We start from the raw sequence: 17,423 nt of genomic DNA, 5'->3' as shown, positions 1-17,423 counted from the left end.
AAAAGAAAATGCTCTCATATGGGGCCCCGAGCATGCCATATGTGCAGCGAAGCTTTCCGGCCCCCCGAAGAATTTGCCTGCTGCTGCAGGAAGCCTGGCTCGTCGTGAACGCTGGGGGCGGACTCCCGCAGAGACCCCTCGCGGGGCTGCTGCTCAGCTCTAAGACTGTGCATCTGGGGATACGAGATCACAACACCAGCACGCCTATGGCCAGAGGACGAAATCAAAATGCACATTCCTCAATAGCAGTCCGCCTCTACAAGCCCCAACTCCTCCGCCCCCATCTCCGTCGAAAACCCCGTCGTAGCGCTGAGGTCGTCAATCCGCCCCAGCAAGAACTCCAGCTGCCTAAACGCAGCGGCGGGCTGATACGCCGGCACCTCGTGCCCGCTCAGCTCCACCGTGCAGAACGTCATCCCGCGCTCCGAGACCCAGCGGCCCAGCACGCCCGCCCCCGCCGCCTTCCCGGCGCCCCGGGCACTCGGGACGTAGAACGACGCCGTCGGCGCCGCGCCGAAGCCCTGCGCGCCGTCCCACGTCAGGTTCTGCAGCGTGAGCAGCGAGCCGGCGCTCAGCAGGACCATGTCGCGCGCGCCGTGGGCGACGACGACGTTGCGCGTGGCCTCGACGACGCGCTGCAGCGGGCCGCCAGTCAGGCCGGACGGCGGGGAAAGGTCGGTGAAGTTGGCGATGACGGGGGTCGGCGTGCAGAGGTGCCAGGTGCTGTCGAGGGGCGCGTGGATGGCGGCTTTGACGGAGGTGCGGTTGAAGTATGGCTCTGCGACGACGAAGGTGTCGGCGGGCACGTGAGAGGAGGAGGAGGCTGGGTTGGTGGTGGTGGTGCCGAGGACGTCCCATGCGATGGGGCAGAGCGAGCCGGCTTCGTAGATGTTGAAGCAGGGGTTGAGGGCTACTGCGGCGGTGTAGATTGAGGAGAGTAAGTCGCATTCTTGCGTGACTGTTCCGTTGGAGTCGAGGCCTGGGGGAGATGGCAGCGGGCCGGTCGGTGGGAATGAGAGACCCTCTGACAGGAAGGAGTCGTAGCCGCATGAAGAGCTTCTCTCGTGGATTTCTTTCTTGAAAGTTTCGTTGAATGGGAAGCTTTCTATGTTAGTATGGCCACGGTACTGAGGCAAATTCGGGGACATACCTCTGCTGATGAGCGTCAGTGAACGCTACAATAGGGACCTGTTTGGATATTTGTGGCCATCCGAAACTGGGATCGTAAATCATGATTCCAGAAACGTTGAAGTAAGACTTGTCGTTTTGGTCAAGCATAGCTGCGGCAATGTACGGAACGTATTGTCCGGCAAAGCTCTCGCCAGTGATGAAGACCTTGCGGCCATGTAACCCAAAAAGGTCCACAAAGTTCTTCCAAAACGAGAGAAACTGCACAGCAGCATCTTCAGATGAAGTGGCATTCGGTGTGCCCTGCGAGAATCCAGTTCCAACAGGCTGATCAATCCAGACCATGTTTGTCAAGTTGACCCAAGTCCAGGGATTCGACAGTGGCATGTAGCTGCCGGGTGGCCAGAGTACAGGACCCTGTTCTCGAAAGAAGCCGTAGAGAGACGAGCACCCAGGCCCTCCGTTGAGCCATATGGTTATCTCATCACCGGCTGCTGGATTTTGGCTGGGAGCAAACCAGAAGAAAAGTTCTTTGCCACTTTCATCAACCGGAAGCAGCCCAGAGTATGTTTCTCCAATATCGAAGTCAACATCTGGTAGAGCTGACCCATTCACAGAGAATGGGAGGGTCTGTTCTGTGAGAAATTCACTACTACCTGTTGCATGTCTAGGACCCCCCTGGTCTGGGTTCTGCGTTGGGGCACTCCAAACAACTGGCAAGTGCAAGAGGAATAGCGGAAAGACAAACATGAGAGACAGACGGCCAAGTCCACGGCAGGGTGACGGGAAAGAAATTCGGAACCACAATCTGGGACGCCAAAACATGTCATGATATCCGAGCCGTGTGAACCACCATGCAGTACCGTTTGTTACTGTGCTTCTAAGGATGCAATTCAGGTGCTTGAGTCAGGCAATGCGGGGGCAATGGAGGCCTCAATGCATGGGGGCCACGGCAATTCCTTCACCATCTCATGCAGGAAGCCTAAGGCTCCTCCTCCTGACAGTGGGCCCCGGCCTTCAACTACCCAATCCGATAGGCCCGAATGAGATAGGCAGAGAGCTTTCTTCCGCCACAGCAACCCCGCACCTAACACATCACAGCGTGCCAAGAGTAGATGGTCGGCTTGCTGTAGTCGATAAGACTGCAAGACGCTGCCGCCTCTCGTCCCCATAGATAGTTACATGTTCCTTTGAACACGCTTGCACGGTTACGTAGCAGCCGTCCAAGCCAGGAAAAATGTATCGTGAGTTGCCCAACGTTCCAAAGAAGAACTTCGACATAACTGACATATGGTATGCAGAACTCCCCCTCTTTATTGCCACCTTGGTCCTGTCAGGGGGCTCCGCGGCATCGCCCCTCTCTCTCCGTGATGCTGGAGCGCCTCTATCATTGCGAGATGCTACAGCACCCCTTTCCCTCCGCGAAGCCGCCCCGCTATCCCTAAGGGACGCAGGAGCGCCTCTTTCCCTCCGGGAGGCTGGAGCGCCTCTTTCCCTCCGCGAGGCTGCTCCGCTCTCCTTACGAGACACGGCTTCGACTCCATTGTCGTTGCGCGAAGCAGCACCCTTATCACTGAGGGATGCCGGAGCACCTCTTTCTCTCCGTGAAGCAGCGCCGCTATCCCTAAGGGACGCTTTGCCACTATCACTGAGAGACGCTGTACCGCTATCACTCAGAGATGCTGGAGCACCCCTTTCCCTCCGCGGGGCTTCGGCTCCACTGTCATTGCGTGAAGCAGCACCGCTGTCCCGGAGGGACGCGGTATCAGCACCTCTTTCTCTCCGTGAGGCTGCTCCTCTTTCTCTGCGCGAGGCTGCTCCTCTTTCTTTACGTGAGGCCGCTCCTTTGTCCCTTCGGGAAGCTGCGCCGCTATCACTAAGGGAAGCTGGAGCTCCTCTTTCTCTACGGGAGGCTGCTCCACTGTCCTTACGAGACACCGCTTCAGCTCCCCTCTCTTTGCGCGAAGCTACGCCCCTCTCTCTCCGTGAGGCCACTCCCCTGTCTTTGCGCGAAGCTGCTCCACTGTCTTTGCGCGAGGCAGCTCCTTTGTCTCTGCGCAATGCTGCACCGTTGTCGATGCGGGATGCCACTTCAGCTCCCCTGTCCCTACGGGAGGCCGCACCTCTCTCTTTGAGAGATACTGCCTCAACGCCGCTGTCACTGCGCGATGCTGCCCCCCTCTCCATGCGAGACGCTTCCTCTGCGCCCTTATCCAGGCGCGACGCTGTTTCCGCTCCTCTGTCATTGCGCGAGGCCACCCCGTTGTCCCTGAGGAACGCTGTCCCCCTCTCTCTTCGGGACTCCGCTCCCCTGTCCCGTCGCGACGCAGCCTCATCAGCACCCCTCTCCCTCCGCGACACCTCTTCCGCCCCGCTCTCGCTCCGGGACACGGCTGCTGCTGCTGCTGCTGCGGCTGCGGCGCCCCTCTCTCTGAGGGCTGCTTCTCCCGTCCCGCTCTCCCGCCGCGACGCCGCCCCAGCTCCTCCCCTCCTCGCCCGCCGCGCCGACGCCGGCCCCGCCCCCAACGCCCTCTACGTCCGCTCCGGCGTCCAAGTCTCCTCCGACCACGTCCTGCGCTACCTGCGCTCGCGCAACCTCATCAGCTGGATCCCGTCCGGCGCCGGCTTCCACGTCGACATTGCGGCGCCGCTCTGGGAGCTCGGGCTCGCCGGCGCCGCGCGCCGCAAGCGCTCGTACGCGCCCATGCCGGCGAAGCGCGCGATTCGTCTCGTCGACGTCGACACCGCTGCTGTTGGCAGGTCTTCGGTTGCGTGCTACGCGCAGGAGGTAAGCGTGTCGGCGAAGCGCCTGCAGCAGGTGGCGGAGGATGCTTGCAAGGCGCTTGCGGAGCCGATGGTGGGAGACGTGGAGTTCAGGATGTGGGAGGTCAAGGTTGATGTGGAGGGTGAGCGGGGGGGTGCGTCGCACTTGCGTGTTGGTGTGCAGGTGCTTGGCGGTGGTGGGCTGGGTGGTGATGTGGCGGCGTGCCGTGCGACGCTGGCTGCTGTGGGAGAGGCCTGCGGTGCTGGCAGTGGTAGTGTCGCTAGCGGCGATGTGCTGGTTGATGGCCGCTTCTTGCTCTCGGTGGATCCGGTTCGCGTGCTTTACTGAGTGCTGTCGGCTTTTCCGGCAAACAGGCGGCTAGCTAGAAGCGCGGGGCTGATAGGGTTGGTAGATGGGCTGGTGTGACTGGTGATGGGGGTACAATCGATGGCGATGTTGCAGGGGGTGGATGAAGAGGCGAGTGGGACTGCAGGGCATTGGCGTGCCGATTGGAAGCGGGAGTGGTTCTTCTTCGACATGATCTCATCTTTGATTTGGCTTTTTTTTTCTTTAGTATTACGTAGCAAATAATGTCGCTCTTTAGTCAATAGATAAGTGGTGACAAGGTAACAAGTTGAGTGAAGCTTGTGTCTGCTGGCATCCTGATCTGCGTCTCGTCCCGCTGCCACATGCGGGAAGCCTGAACATTCGGCCTGCTTCTTTCGGTAATTTGTGCCAGATTTATGCTTGTTACCAATTCCTCGGCCATGGCTTCGTCCACCAGAGGGCCTCCCGTAGAGCAGTCACCATCGAGGAACCGAAAGAGACGATGCAAATATTGCAACAGAGAATTTCCAACCGTCTCCAACTGCGTAAGACACGATAGAGAGCATCATGAGGGGAAAAGATTTCAATGCAAATTTCCGGAGTGCGAAAAAGACTTCCTAAGGGACCACAGACGAAGAGACCATTAATATCGCATGCATCCTGAGTTCTTTAACCCTTCTCTTTAGTGGGGCCAGAAATCACATTGGAGACTTTTTTTCCTTTTTTTTCTTTTCGGAGGCAATCCGTACTTTTCTCGTTCGAACATTAACGGCAGCCAACCTCTGCGCACTGGTTTGAAGATAAAGAAACATATGAATGTCAATGCCTGATTGATCAATGTGGTTAGTTTTGAGACCCCTTGCAGATCAATTGCGCATAATATCTTCTTTAAATGTGTTGTCATACAAATCTGATGTTTTAGTTGATAGACTTGGGCTGATGTTTGGACATGCCACCTCGAGTTTGAATGGAGACGAAGGTTGGGAGGGAGTATATCGAAGATACTGGAATAGAAGCTTCGATGGTGGGCTGGGATATTCAAAATTTTAGAAGTTATCTTGTTATGTAGATATAGCATGTGAAACCTTTTTGAAGGAAGGAAAGATCATTTGTTTCTGCAGATAGATGGTGAAAATGCCGTTACTGGTGTAGGTAACCAATGTTATTTGAATACAGATACACTTAAATTTCTTCGAATTCTACCCATGTATGACCGAGACGATACACAATTTAAGTGAACCACACAAAAGCAGGAGCTTGAAAAAGTTTTGGAAACTCACCCGTTTGCTGTAAGGAATCTTATTTCTCCATCCTCGTTCCTGTGTAGCCGGGCTGGTATAGCCCTTGCCATTGTTTCGATCCCCAACAAACTTTGGTCTACCCCATCTACCCTATCTGTTCGGTGCTGGATACCATACAGAACCAGTGGAAGGCAGCTCGATTTCCACAAAACGCCTCCATCCTTCTTTCGTGTAGTAACGGCCACAGTGAAGTAGAGGATTGCGACTAAAACACACCCAGCAGGGTACGCGAACCAGGGCCAGTCCACGATCATGAATGTCTCGTCTCGAAATGCTGAACCATAATGGCGAACTGATCCTGGACCCATACGTATGTAGTTTGTCATGCTCTCTGAAAGACGCTCCGTAAACTCGCTGATGTTCCTGTTGATTAAGAATCTGCTTGGATGGGATTGTTCAGTAGGTTGACTGGGATACCCATTGTAGATGGAGAAGTTGAGTATCTCAAGAATGTTTCGTTGGTCTAAGAAGAAATTTCCTTTCTCTTTGTTGCCGATGGTGAATGTCCTGGAAGCAAACCCTGAAAGGGAGTTTGGAAGTGATCCTGGGTTGGATATAACGAACTCCTGGCAGGAGCCGAAGTCCTCAGCCGAGGCCCTTATCCAACAGCCACTTCCTTTAAGAGGATTCAACTTCAAGTCGTGAGTAGCGCCGGGCACGATAACTCCATTCTCCTATCTATCAGTTAGCTAGATGTTGACCTATGAAGCATCATGATCTTACTACATGGACCTTTTCATAAACCTTAGCACACCAATTAAGTTGACATTCCGTCATCTGCATGCTTGTTTCTGTGGATGGGAACTTGTCGTTTCCTTGATATTTGACATCAGAAATGGGAACTGGCTGAGCAACTGCAAACCGAAGCAAAGTGGGTGTTGTATAATGTGGTACTTTATCGGGAATTCGTGGGCTCTGAGTTCCTTGTGAGGCCCAGACCACATCATCCTTTGGGATATATGGTACCAGTTCCTCAGGGGCTAGTGTGTGAGATTGGATTATGGTGTAATTCATCTCCCTACTCATGTTGTAGGGGCGGTTGTACGTGCCGTTTTCGATGATAAAAGTGATGTTCTGAGGCGTATCATATCTCAGGCGAGCACAAAACGATGTTGAAGAGGTATTGTCCCGATTGTATTCCCTCTGCGGACGAAGACAAGTTGGCGAAATGCTTGAAACATCTTCGCATGTATGACAGACTCCGAGAGATACAAAATCTGTGTAAGTGCAGTTTCCAGTCGAGCAACCGTAGTCCAGGCGCTTTGGGAGATCAATGAGACTCCCAGAAACTGCACGATCCATATCCGAGACTATGCAGTCTGTGAGCATCTCTTTACCATGTATTTTAATCCAACTTACCGGAGTACACTTGTAAATCAGTTTCTCCGTTATAGTCAGGAAGGTATGCGAATGTATATGGCATCCAAGTGGCGGGATCTATTTTGTCGACATCCGGTGGCTTGGTTTTGAACGTGAGGATTTGCTGCGCAAAGGGATCCATCGCTAGCGCAAGAACTATGATAAGAGCAGCACCAGATGCCATCAAAGCCCTTCCACCAGTACGATAAGTGAACAGGAGAGCTCCCCAGGGACCACGGGATGCTTCGTTGAATGCTTCAATATTATAGAGCGGTCGCGTTCGAGGCCGGAAAAAGTCCCATTTGAGTTGACTCAGAGCCTGGGTGACAGCAACCAGCGCCGACGACTTTGCAACAGTCGTGAAGATTGAGACCAGCGTGTTTGGCGCAATGGTGAATGGCCATTGTGAAAGAGGCCGGTCGTGCACGTTGTATAGTAGGATGGCGACGGCCATGATACACACCGAGCTGAACAACAGCGCGAGGACTTCCCAGCCCCACCACTGGTTGACGAAATAGTTTAGATTCTGGTGAAGCCTCTGGGTCCCACGTTTGAGTCCAGCCATGCACCCTCTGCCACGTTCCCCGATATGTTCGTCGAGGTGATCGTTAGGATGCTTGGAGAGCGTCTGGAGAGATGAGCCACGACGGCTGCCCTCTTCGGTACTGTAGCACAAATAAGGATCGAGATTTGCGTAGTTTGCGTTTCCTGGAGCATCGCCGTGTGTCGCTGATGGAACTAGCGGTTCCATCACAAATGCCGCATCATTGGACCATCCTGCGGTTGACATCCGGTGTCGTGCCATCGTTGCTCTGAAGTTGAAGGTAGTGGTGTAAATTTTGTTAAGAGTGAGAAGGAGAAAGACCCGGCAATGTAAGCGCTATGGCGGCAGGCTTCACTGGCCTTGTATAAAGCTAGTAAAGTGGATAGTCGGTAAGAAATTCCATTATGACATCCACGAATTGGTTTACCTGTGAGATATCTCTCGTTCGCCAGAAGTAGCCTATTGACTTGACCATAAACCTAACTCGACCAATCAAAAATATCGAGGCAGCCGTGTGTTTTGTTGGAGGCTGCTGACTGACCATCCCGTCTCCCCGCTGTGCAACGTTTATTCAGCTGGGACAGTCGTGGGGTTTCATGCGTCGAATGACTTTTCAACGCCACTCCATGTGATAGTGGCTTGCAGATTTAGTCCGGAGAGAGGAGCAATCAAAAAGTGAGTGGTCACTCCACTCAACTTTTACATCCCCCACAGCTGCAAGAGTCAGTACAGTATTGATCACAGTGATGAAAGACCTGAGTTCAATTTTAATCTTGACTTGCAGTGCAAAATCAGTAATAAAATACGGTGTTCGGTAGCAGTGCAAGACAAAGGGTGATCTCTCAAAAATTCCTTAGACTGATGCTGATCATCAGATCCGAATGGCTGTTCTACAACTTACGAACCGAAGCCCAAGATTAGACACACTTGATGTGCATGCTGGTTCCCGCTCAAAGATAAGGACGTATGCAAACGCGCGGCCTGCCAAACCCTGACACGCTTTGAAGTGGCTTTACAGCTCCAATGCGAAGAGAGTGTGGCGTAATTTCTTCGCTCGGCAGAAGCGGGGCACGTATGAAAGCTTGGTAGCACAGCGGTAGATAGCTTTTTATAGTCCGTGGCTGCGTTGTTTAGAATAGTCCAGCCTTGCGCTCGTGATCGTCGAAGAACTTTCCATTACGTCACATGAAACAGTGGCTTGAGAATCACTCCATAGAAGACTGCAATAGATTCCGGGCGGTGGCTTCGCTTGCGCTCGGCTAAGATTACTCAGGCTACGCTCGGTGGCACATTCAAATCCTTTTGAATGGCTGCAAGAACATCCAATGTGAGCTGAGCGATCTACAATCGGAGCCGCTAATTGCTTGGTCCGTACCGTGGAATATCTTACTATACTTACAGAGGAATACTATCAGGCCTCTTGAGAAGATTGGAACATATTGAAAACGCATGACGCATTGTAAATTGAACCAGCTGGACTACTGTAGGACTTAGTACACCTGAGTACGTTTGCAGCGCTCCTCGCCCAGTCCATGATGAGCGGTTAAGCTGCAATTCGGAGCTTTTGCGAGATGTCAAGGTTGCAGGGGAGGAGAGACTGTTGTGGCGTAAAATAAATGAAGCTAAGAGTCTTGGTGTTGACTTCTGGCTTGTGTTCTACACCAAGACCCACAGCGAGAAGGTACGCGAATGCTGAAACGCAGTTCGCGGGCTCGGCCTTTCACAGCGCGGCTTACAAACGGTGGTGTATCATGCTATCGGACGGATGGTCTCAGCTTCTACTTGGCCCTTTGCAGTCGTATCTGATGCTTGGCGTCTTGTAAACGGGGATTATCTGTGTTCCAATGATATCGGACGCGGACCTCCGTCTCCTCCGTCTCCCGAAGGAGCTTTGTCAGCGGCCCGTGTTCGGGTGCAGAACCCGACAGTCAAGCATGTCTCTCTATCAATTCGTCTTGTTTTCAACAAGAGCGCTAGCATTTCGCGCTATTCTATTCACCTGCAGAATCGCCTTTATTGAATGAAGTATACGCAACTCATTTCAGCATGCAACTGGAATCCGACCGGTCTTCGGCTTTGCCACCACTGCCGAAATAGTATTAGTGTACCGGCGCGGGTCCGTCCGTTTTGCCTCCGCTTAACCAAACCAAATCGAGGGCTCGGTCTTCGCGCTTTGGAGAGACGATCGCATAAGCATGTGTCTTCGGCACGTAGTGTATCCGCGAACGACAACAACGGTAGACTATTTACATCATCTATAAAAATCATTGCAACCACGACATAATATAGTCCAGCAACTCATCAGCCTTTATCCCATTGTCTCACCAAGACCATCCGAACTATTATTTCAAACATCCTCCCACCACCTCCCCATCCAAAATGTCCAAGACCATCCTCGTCACCGGCGCCACGGGCAAACAAGGCGGCGCCGTCATCAAGTCCCTCCTCGACTCCGGCGCCGACATCACCATCTTCGCCGTAACCCGTGACCCGTCCTCCGCCTCAGCCCAAAAGCTCGCCGGCACCTCCCCCAAAATCCAGCTCATCAAAGGCGACCTCAACAACCCCGCCTCCATATTCTCCTCCGCGCCCGAACCCATCCACGCCGTCTTCAGCATCCAAACCCCCACCACCGCCACGGACAACCAAAACGCCTCGGACACGGAATACGACCAAGGCGCCGCCCTCATCGACGCCGCCATCGCCGCGGGCTCCGTCAAGCACTTCGTCCAGACGTCCGTCGACCGCCACGGCGCGCGGTCCGCGTCAAACCCGACGAAGGTCCCGCACTTCATCAGCAAGCACAAGATCGAGCGGCACCTGCTAGCGCGCGCCCCCGCCGCCGGCATGACGTGGACGATCGTGCAGCCCGTCGCCTTCCTCGAGAACTTCGGCAGCGCGCAGATGGGCCCCGCCTTCGCGGCGATGTGGAAGACGACGCTGGGATGGGAGCGCCCGCTGCAGCTGGTGTCGGCGGTGGATATCGGGCGGGTGGCGGCGGCGGCGTTGGTCGAGGAGGAGAGGTATGCGGGGAGGATGATTCCGCTGGCGGGGGAGGAGATTGCATTGAGGCGGGTGCAGGAGATCTACAGGGAGGTGAAGGGCGGGGCGGAGCTGCCGATGGTGCCGGATGAGGTTGCGACGGGTATCTTGGAGGGCAACTATGATACGAAGATGATGTTTGAGTTCTTTGTTGAGGAGGGGTATGGTGCGGATGTTGAGGCGCTGAGGCGCGAGTTCCCGGGGATGCTGGATTATAAGGGGTGGTTGGAGAGGGAGAGTGCTTAGGTTGTGTGAGTGATTGAGGGTTTCAAGTTCGGGCGTCCATTGTATTAATAGTTTGAGTTCGCTATGGTGGTGAGAAATTGCATTTAACACAGTACAACTCGCGAAGGTTATCAACTCTGTTTGCTGATAGTCATAGCAGATTGTACACAGCATATCAAGATTCTTACTCAAGAATGCTATCTCTTTGACCTGCATGGTCCTTCAGTAGTTTGTGAGACAGATTTTACTAATACCTTGACCTAGAAAAAGAATTACTGGAAAGTACTGATAGATGTTCTGGTAGACGTACTAGTGGACTGGTCTGGCTGAGTAGATAAACTTTAGGATAGAGAGGGGAGTGATTGGCAGCTGGGGGGCGTATTTCTTGTCAGTGGAGCCGAGAATCAGCCAAAGAAGTACGCGAGAAGGAATCCGGGCTTATTCACTAAAAGTTATGAAGTCGTTGCACAAGTGTGGCGTGGAAGTCGGGAATGACATACAAGTCTGGAGCTTAATCTACTTTGGGTGTCATCGAGTAGTATCTGTTGTGCGGCGAGATGTTTGTGGTAGCCCTCCTTCCTTGGATTTCGTCCACGCGGTAATACCGGTATCGGAAGACCTATTTCTGCAAACAACGACGCAAACGATAATCCGATTTGACTCAACTTGCGATGGAAATCATCGTATCTATGCGGGGAAGAGATTCCGGGAGATAGGAATGACGCACGAGACCGTCTGACGGCGTAAAAGTCGCCTGAGGGCATATGTCGGGCGCATATCTGATGAGATAGAGGTGGATGAATCATCACGAAGGATGGTTCCGGCCCGGCGCGGACACGGCGGGACACGGCCCGAACCGGAGAGGTTGAGCTGTTTTGAGAAGCGTGGACAAGCTTTTGCCCCGCAATTTGGGGGATTTGCCCCGCTTAGTATATCGCGGGGCTATCTTGGTTCGAGCACAGGCTTTCCCCGCAAAATCGTCATTCAAGGGTAAGCGTCCCGGGAGCCAGTGACTTGTGGGTAGTGCTGATCGAGTGGTTGGTTCGGAGGGCTTAACCTCGTATGTTCGGAGGTCTTTACCCTTTACGTTCGGAAACTGTTACTTTTTTGGGCCGGGAAGCCTTGCCTTATGCGACACTATTTTTCGGGCTTGATATTCCATCTCGAGAGCATAGAATGCTATTCTGGGTAATTCTGCTTTCGTTGCACGAACTCACGATGTTGGCGTTTGCATATGACGATGCCTGTGATCTTTCAGTATTAAAGAAGCTCGCATCTCGCTCCAAGCTGGCCCAACATCCTTCTTGATATCGAATCCGTACAAGCAAAATCATCTGCATCCACGATGTATGGAATTGCCGTTTTCGTTCTCCTACCACTTTTTCTTTTCTTACGCTTCATCGTCCATCCTATCTACCTGTACTTCTCGGATCCCAAAGGCCTTCGTCGATATCCGAATTTCTCCCCTCTTGCCGGAATCACCAACATTCCGTATATGATAGAGTCTGCCAGTGGAGAGCGATCCAAACGCCTTACTGCACTGCACAAGAAGCACCCCGTTCTCCGCGTCGGACCAAACGCCCTTTCATACGGCGATGTCCGGGCCATCAAGGTAAGCCCTCCCTCACCTCCACCTTCACTTCCGCTTACCACCCCAGGACATCTACGGCCACGGCACCAAGTGCCTGAAGGACGACATGTACGTCCTGCAATCAGGCACGCACTTCCACCTCGCCGACGTCATCGACAAGGGCGAGCACGCGCGCAAGCGCAAAGTCCTCTCCAGCGCCTACGCCATCAAGAACCTGGAGGAATGGGAATACAAGATCGCCGACAAGGTCCAGCGGCTCGTCCACGCCTTCGACGCGCGCTGCACCGCACCCCTCCCGCCGGGCGGCCGTCCCGATGAGAAAGAGCTGACGGTCGACTACCGGCGGTGGACCAACTTCTTCACCATGGACGCCATCGTCGACATCGGGCTGAGCGAGCGGCTGGGCTGCCTCGACCGCGGCGACGACGTCGTGGCCAGCGAGGCGGTTGACGGGAAGATCACGATGGTGCCGTACATCGCCGCCGTGCAGGGCCAGCTGACGGCGCAGTCACACCTGGTGTGGGCGTACGGCTGGTACCGCGCGCTGCACCGGCTGGCGCGGTGGCTGTCGCCGACGTACCGGCGGTGGATTGCCGTGGGGGATCACTTCGACGGGATTGTGCTGCACCAGGTGCGCAACCGCATGCGGCGGTACGAGGCGGGCGAGGAGAAGCTGGAGGACTTCTTCCAGGCGCTCATGGAGACGAAGGATGGGGTTCCGCAGATGCTGCCGCTGGGCGAGATTAATGCTGAGTGCTCGATTATGCGTAAGTCGTCTCTCTCTCTCTCGTGCCTTCCTTTGCCGCCCCCGCCCCTCCTCCACTGCCACTTCCCTTCCCCTGCTGCACACTGCCCATCCGTACTGACACCAACCCCCCGCAGTCAACGCCGGCTCCGTCTCCACCGCCGTCGCCATCAACAACGTCCTCTACAACCTCCTCAAACACCCCCACTGCCTCTCCACCCTCCGCACGGAAATCGACACGGTCGCCGACCCCGACGAAGTCGTCATCCCCTACGACAAACTCAAAAACCTGCCCTACCTCCGCGCCTGCCTCGACGAAAGCATGCGCATCGCACCACCAACTCCCTTCGGTCTGCCGCGCAAAACACCTCCAGAAGGCACGACCGTGTTCGGGGAGTACGTGGCAGGCAACACGTCGGTGCACATGTCGTCGTACGTGGCGCACCGGGACGAGAAGGCGTTTGCGGAGCCGGAAGAATTCAGGCCGGAGAGGTGGCTCGGCGCGGCGGGGAAGGAGCTGCAGCCGTGGTTTATTACGTTTAGTGCGGGGGCGAGGGGGTGTATTGGAAGGAATATTAGTTATCTCGAGCAGGTGGTGGTGACGGCGTCGATGGTGCATCGGTATGAGTTTGCGCTACCCGGGGAGGGGTGGGAGCAGAGTAAGTATGAGCACTTTAATCTGAATCCGGGCCCGTTGCCGTTGAAGATTTGGAGGAGGGAGGTGGAGGTGGAAGAGAGTTGAGGGGGTGTGTGAAATGGGGGCCGTAGCTGGGCTATTTCATGCGAGCGGAGAGTGTGAGGTTGAAGGAATCCGTAGTTCGGTTGTGGATGACTTGGTCTGAAGAGCGTTTGGTACGTAGTCGAAGTATTCTCAATCTGGAAGCTGCTATGATGACTCTTTCATCACTTACTCAATTGTTGCAGAAACACCAAAGTGCATCGTCGTCCTCAATGTTTCTCGGTACTCGGCGCTCGAATGATACGAAAGAATGAACGATCAGTAAACGCGACCGATAATTGTGATATACATGCACAAGCAAATCAAGCTAACCTAATCGGGAAGAAATAAACCTGAGCTTATTCCTGTCTTCGAGGCTTTTCTGCAGTCTCCAATCCATTGGAATCTACAACACCGTTCGGATTCGTATCATCGCACCAATTAGGTTATCTTGACAAAAATACTTTTTTCTCGTTTATTTTTTTTGTTGGGGTGGCGCCAAGTAATAAGTACTGAGTCGCCAAGTTCTCCAGCAGGCGTGCCGGTTGATCCAAGCGAAAAATTCGTGTATCAGCTCTCTCGCTAATCTATTTCGCATCTCCAACAGAAGCGGCAAGCGGATTATCCAATTGACCGGTGTATTGTTGTGGAACATGGCGCAGGGCCGTGACTCGAGCGCGCGCACTTTCCAGGTGGTGGTCGGCTACCCGACACGTACGGGCCGCGGCGTCCAAGGGGTCTGGCCAGCCGTTGCGGAGTATTTGCAGAGCAGTGGCGGCAGTGGCACCCGGCTTGGCCAGAAAGACGTACGCCAGATTGCCAGGCGACCCCGCCACCCCCTAAGATCAGGCTTTTTCCACGCGACTTCTCTGACGCGGCCGAGGGGCGCAGTTTCAGCTTCACAAGCTCGGTCGGCATGCCGCTTGGCACCTGCTGCGAAAGGGGAAGCCAGCCGATCAGGGTCCAGCAAGCACAGTATATAGCCATGGCGACTGGCGTCTGGCCGGCGCACGAAAAGCGCAGGCACATTCTCGCGCAGACTCTCCCTCGCTGCACCACAACAACATCATCATGGACCGCAATCGACTCATCTCGGCGCGCGAGGTCGAGCGCCTCGTCGCCGACGGGCAGCTCATCGTCATCCACGACGGCTACGCGCTGAAGCTGGACAGGTGGATCGACCGTCACCCGGGCGGACGGCTGGCAATTCTTCACATGGTGGGCAGAGACGCGACGGACGAGATCAACGTGTAACTATCCCCCCCTCCCCTCCTCCTCCTCATTCTCGAGGTGAGTAACGTTGCGTATTCGTATGCGTTGCGGGGTGTGGGGCTCACATGGGCTGACCAATGGCATTGGTGCTGCAGGTACCATTTCGACAAGACCCTGGCGATCATGAAGGGCTACCGTATCGGCCGCGTGCATCAGCCCTGGACGAATCTCGAACCCCCCATTCGGGCCGAACTTCACCGCACCGCCCCCACGGCCCTCCCTGCCCCCGCTGCCGACCCGGCCTCCTCAGACTCTACCGACGACGACGACAACGACGCCTCGTCCATATTCAGCTCCAAGCCCGACCCACTAAGCTCGAGCAACTCCAGCGTCGGCCAGTCCGACCACGAGCTCGACTCAGGAGATTGCAGGCGCCGCAACGTCGCCGCCGCCAAGCCCGCCACCTCGGCCGCCGCGCGCCTGCCCACGGAGAAACTGTCGCGTACCGCATACACAGCCGCCCTCGAGCAAAAGGAAATTGCCGACGGCATTCGCAACTACCCCTCGCTCGACCCGGAAACGCAGCAGGCGATCCGCGACGAGTACGATGCCCTGCACCAGCTCGTCCAGGCGCAGGGCCTCTACGACTGCCCCTACCGCGAATATGCCAAGGAGATGGTGCGCTACGCCGCGCTGTTCAGCCTGTTCATCTACTTCCTGAATAAAACGTGGTACATGACGTCGGCCGTGTTCTTGGGGCTGTTCTGGCAGCAGATCATGTTCACGGCGCACGACGCCGGCCACCGCGGCATTACGGGCAACTTCGTCATCGACACGCTCATCGGCGCCTTCATCGCGGATTTCTGCTGCGGCCTGTCCATCGGCTGGTGGAAGAGCTCGCACAACGTGCACCACCTGGTGACCAACATGCCCGAGCACGACCCGGACATCCAGAACATCCCGCTGTTCTCGACGTCGCCGACCTACTTCAAGTCGATCCGCAGCACCTTCTACAACTTCACCTTCTACTGGGACCGCGCGGCCGACATCCTCGTGCCCTTCCAGAAGTACACGTACTACCCCGTCATGGCCATCGCCCGCTTCAACCTCTACCTCCTCTCCTGGCTCCACCTGCTCTCGCCGCGCGCCGCCCAGCTCGGCTCGGCGTGGTGGACGCGCTGGGTCGAAGCCGCCTTCATGGTGTGCTACTGGGCCCTGTTCGGCTACGCCCTCCTCCTGCGCACGCTCCCCGACTGGCCCACCCGCGTCCTCTTCGTCCTCGTCTCCCACACCATCACCATGATCCTGCACGTGCAGATCACCCTGTCGCACTGGGGCATGCCGACGGCGGACCTGGGCCCGACCGAGTCGTTCGCCCAGCGCCAGCTGCGCACGACCATGGACGTCGATTGCCCCGCGTGGCTGGACTTCCTGCACGGCGGCCTGCAGTTCCAGGCCGTGCACCACCTGTTCCCGCGCATGCCGAGGCACAACCTCAGGGCGGGCCAGGCGCTCGTCAGGGAGTTTTGCGCGAAGACGGGGATTAAGTATCAGTGCCAGGGGTTCGTGGAGGGGAATAAGGTGGTTTTGACGAGGTTGGAGGAGGTGGCGAATATGGTGAAGACGCTGGTCGAGTGCCAGATGCATATGGCCGAGACGGGGGAGAGCGGGTTGCATTAGATGATGGGCAATGACATTGGGATGGGGTTAGAGATGATAGACTCCAGAAACGATAGATATCCTTGTTTTTAGTTTAGCGTTGCTGTACATTATTGAAAAAGGTTTATTTTTTACGCTCAAAAGTCCAATATTTCCTGCTGTGTGAACGAGGAAGGCTCGCTCGGAAAGTATCCCGCTAGAGCTTGTTGAGCTTCGTGTTGTGTTTTCGTGCGTAAGTAACACAACGCCGGCGAAAAACGCACCGGGCGCATGTTGTTTCCGCGTCGCTGCTCGCTCACAATCTCCACCACGACCCAATCCAGCGCCGCTCATTTGCGCACCCACGGATTTGCTTCTTTATCGATATATTGATCCTTCCGCCGAGGTAGCTTGTTGTGGGAAGTCAGCTGGCCCGGAGCTGTGGCAGGAAAGCAGCACGTGACGGTTGGAACGGAGCCGTCGTGTCGAACGGGTTACGAATGGTATTCCTCGGTAGTCAGCCAAAAGTATCTAGGCGACCCTCTTAATGGTGTGTCTCGTAACCCCTCGTCCGACATGTTTAAAAAACCCCAACGACGTTACGCAATAGGTTCCAAGTCTCCTTGCTGCCAGACGTCACGGACGTGCACGAGAGATCAGCACGCACGTCATTGGTCCCGTCATAAGGCAGACCGTCAAAGAAGGGCCTGATGAACCAGGAGGGGAACATCATGTCTGACGATGATGATCTGGAATTGTGGACCGGGGAGCAGGTGCGGGGGCCTTGTCTAAGACAGGGGAACTTCAGCTTGCGTGGCCGTTGATCCGA

The 17,423-nt window shown here is 55.2% G+C and overlaps 5 protein-coding genes across 5 annotated transcripts; 4 read left to right on the top strand and 1 right to left on the bottom strand.

The window, feature by feature from the left end:
* Positions 1-239: 239 nt before the first annotated feature.
* Positions 240-1,515, bottom strand: LTHEOB_9992 (Carboxypeptidase cpdS; the record flags this gene model as incomplete). Its single annotated transcript, XM_035519640.1, has 2 exons — positions 240-1,101; positions 1,151-1,515. The coding sequence occupies 2 exons, from the start codon at positions 1,513-1,515 to the stop codon at positions 240-242; spliced, it is 1,227 nt and encodes a 408-aa protein (XP_035368304.1).
* A 1,798-nt stretch (positions 1,516-3,313) lies between these two features.
* On the top strand, positions 3,314-4,240 carry LTHEOB_9991 (Cytokinesis protein cyk3; the record flags this gene model as incomplete). The annotated part of the gene is made up of 1 exon (XM_035519639.1): positions 3,314-4,240. One exon carries the CDS (start codon positions 3,314-3,316, stop codon positions 4,238-4,240), a length of 927 nt encoding a protein of 308 aa, XP_035368303.1.
* Positions 4,241-9,802: 5,562 nt separating this feature from the next.
* On the top strand, positions 9,803-10,711 carry LTHEOB_9990 (Nucleoside-diphosphate-sugar epimerase; the record flags this gene model as incomplete). The annotated part of the gene is made up of 1 exon (XM_035519638.1): positions 9,803-10,711. The coding sequence occupies one exon, from the start codon at positions 9,803-9,805 to the stop codon at positions 10,709-10,711; it is 909 nt and encodes a 302-aa protein (XP_035368302.1).
* A 1,324-nt stretch (positions 10,712-12,035) lies between these two features.
* Positions 12,036-13,768, top strand: LTHEOB_9989 (Cytochrome p450 monooxygenase; the record flags this gene model as incomplete). The annotated part of the gene is made up of 3 exons (XM_035519636.1): positions 12,036-12,302; positions 12,349-13,048; positions 13,164-13,768. The coding sequence occupies 3 exons, from the start codon at positions 12,036-12,038 to the stop codon at positions 13,766-13,768; spliced, it is 1,572 nt and encodes a 523-aa protein (XP_035368301.1).
* A 1,047-nt stretch (positions 13,769-14,815) lies between these two features.
* Positions 14,816-16,636, top strand: LTHEOB_9988 (Delta 8-sphingolipid desaturase; the record flags this gene model as incomplete). The annotated part of the gene is made up of 2 exons (XM_035519635.1): positions 14,816-14,994; positions 15,112-16,636. The coding sequence occupies 2 exons, from the start codon at positions 14,816-14,818 to the stop codon at positions 16,634-16,636; spliced, it is 1,704 nt and encodes a 567-aa protein (XP_035368300.1).
* Positions 16,637-17,423: the final 787 nt, after the last annotated feature.

The sequence above is a fragment of the Lasiodiplodia theobromae genome (assembly GCF_012971845.1).
Source record: "Lasiodiplodia theobromae strain AM2As chromosome Unknown scaffold_35, whole genome shotgun sequence".
NCBI classification, from domain to species: Eukaryota; Fungi; Ascomycota; class Dothideomycetes; order Botryosphaeriales; family Botryosphaeriaceae; genus Lasiodiplodia; species Lasiodiplodia theobromae.
The sequence above is the reverse complement of the archived record's forward strand: the minus strand, read 5'-3'. Positions and strand labels throughout refer to the sequence as shown.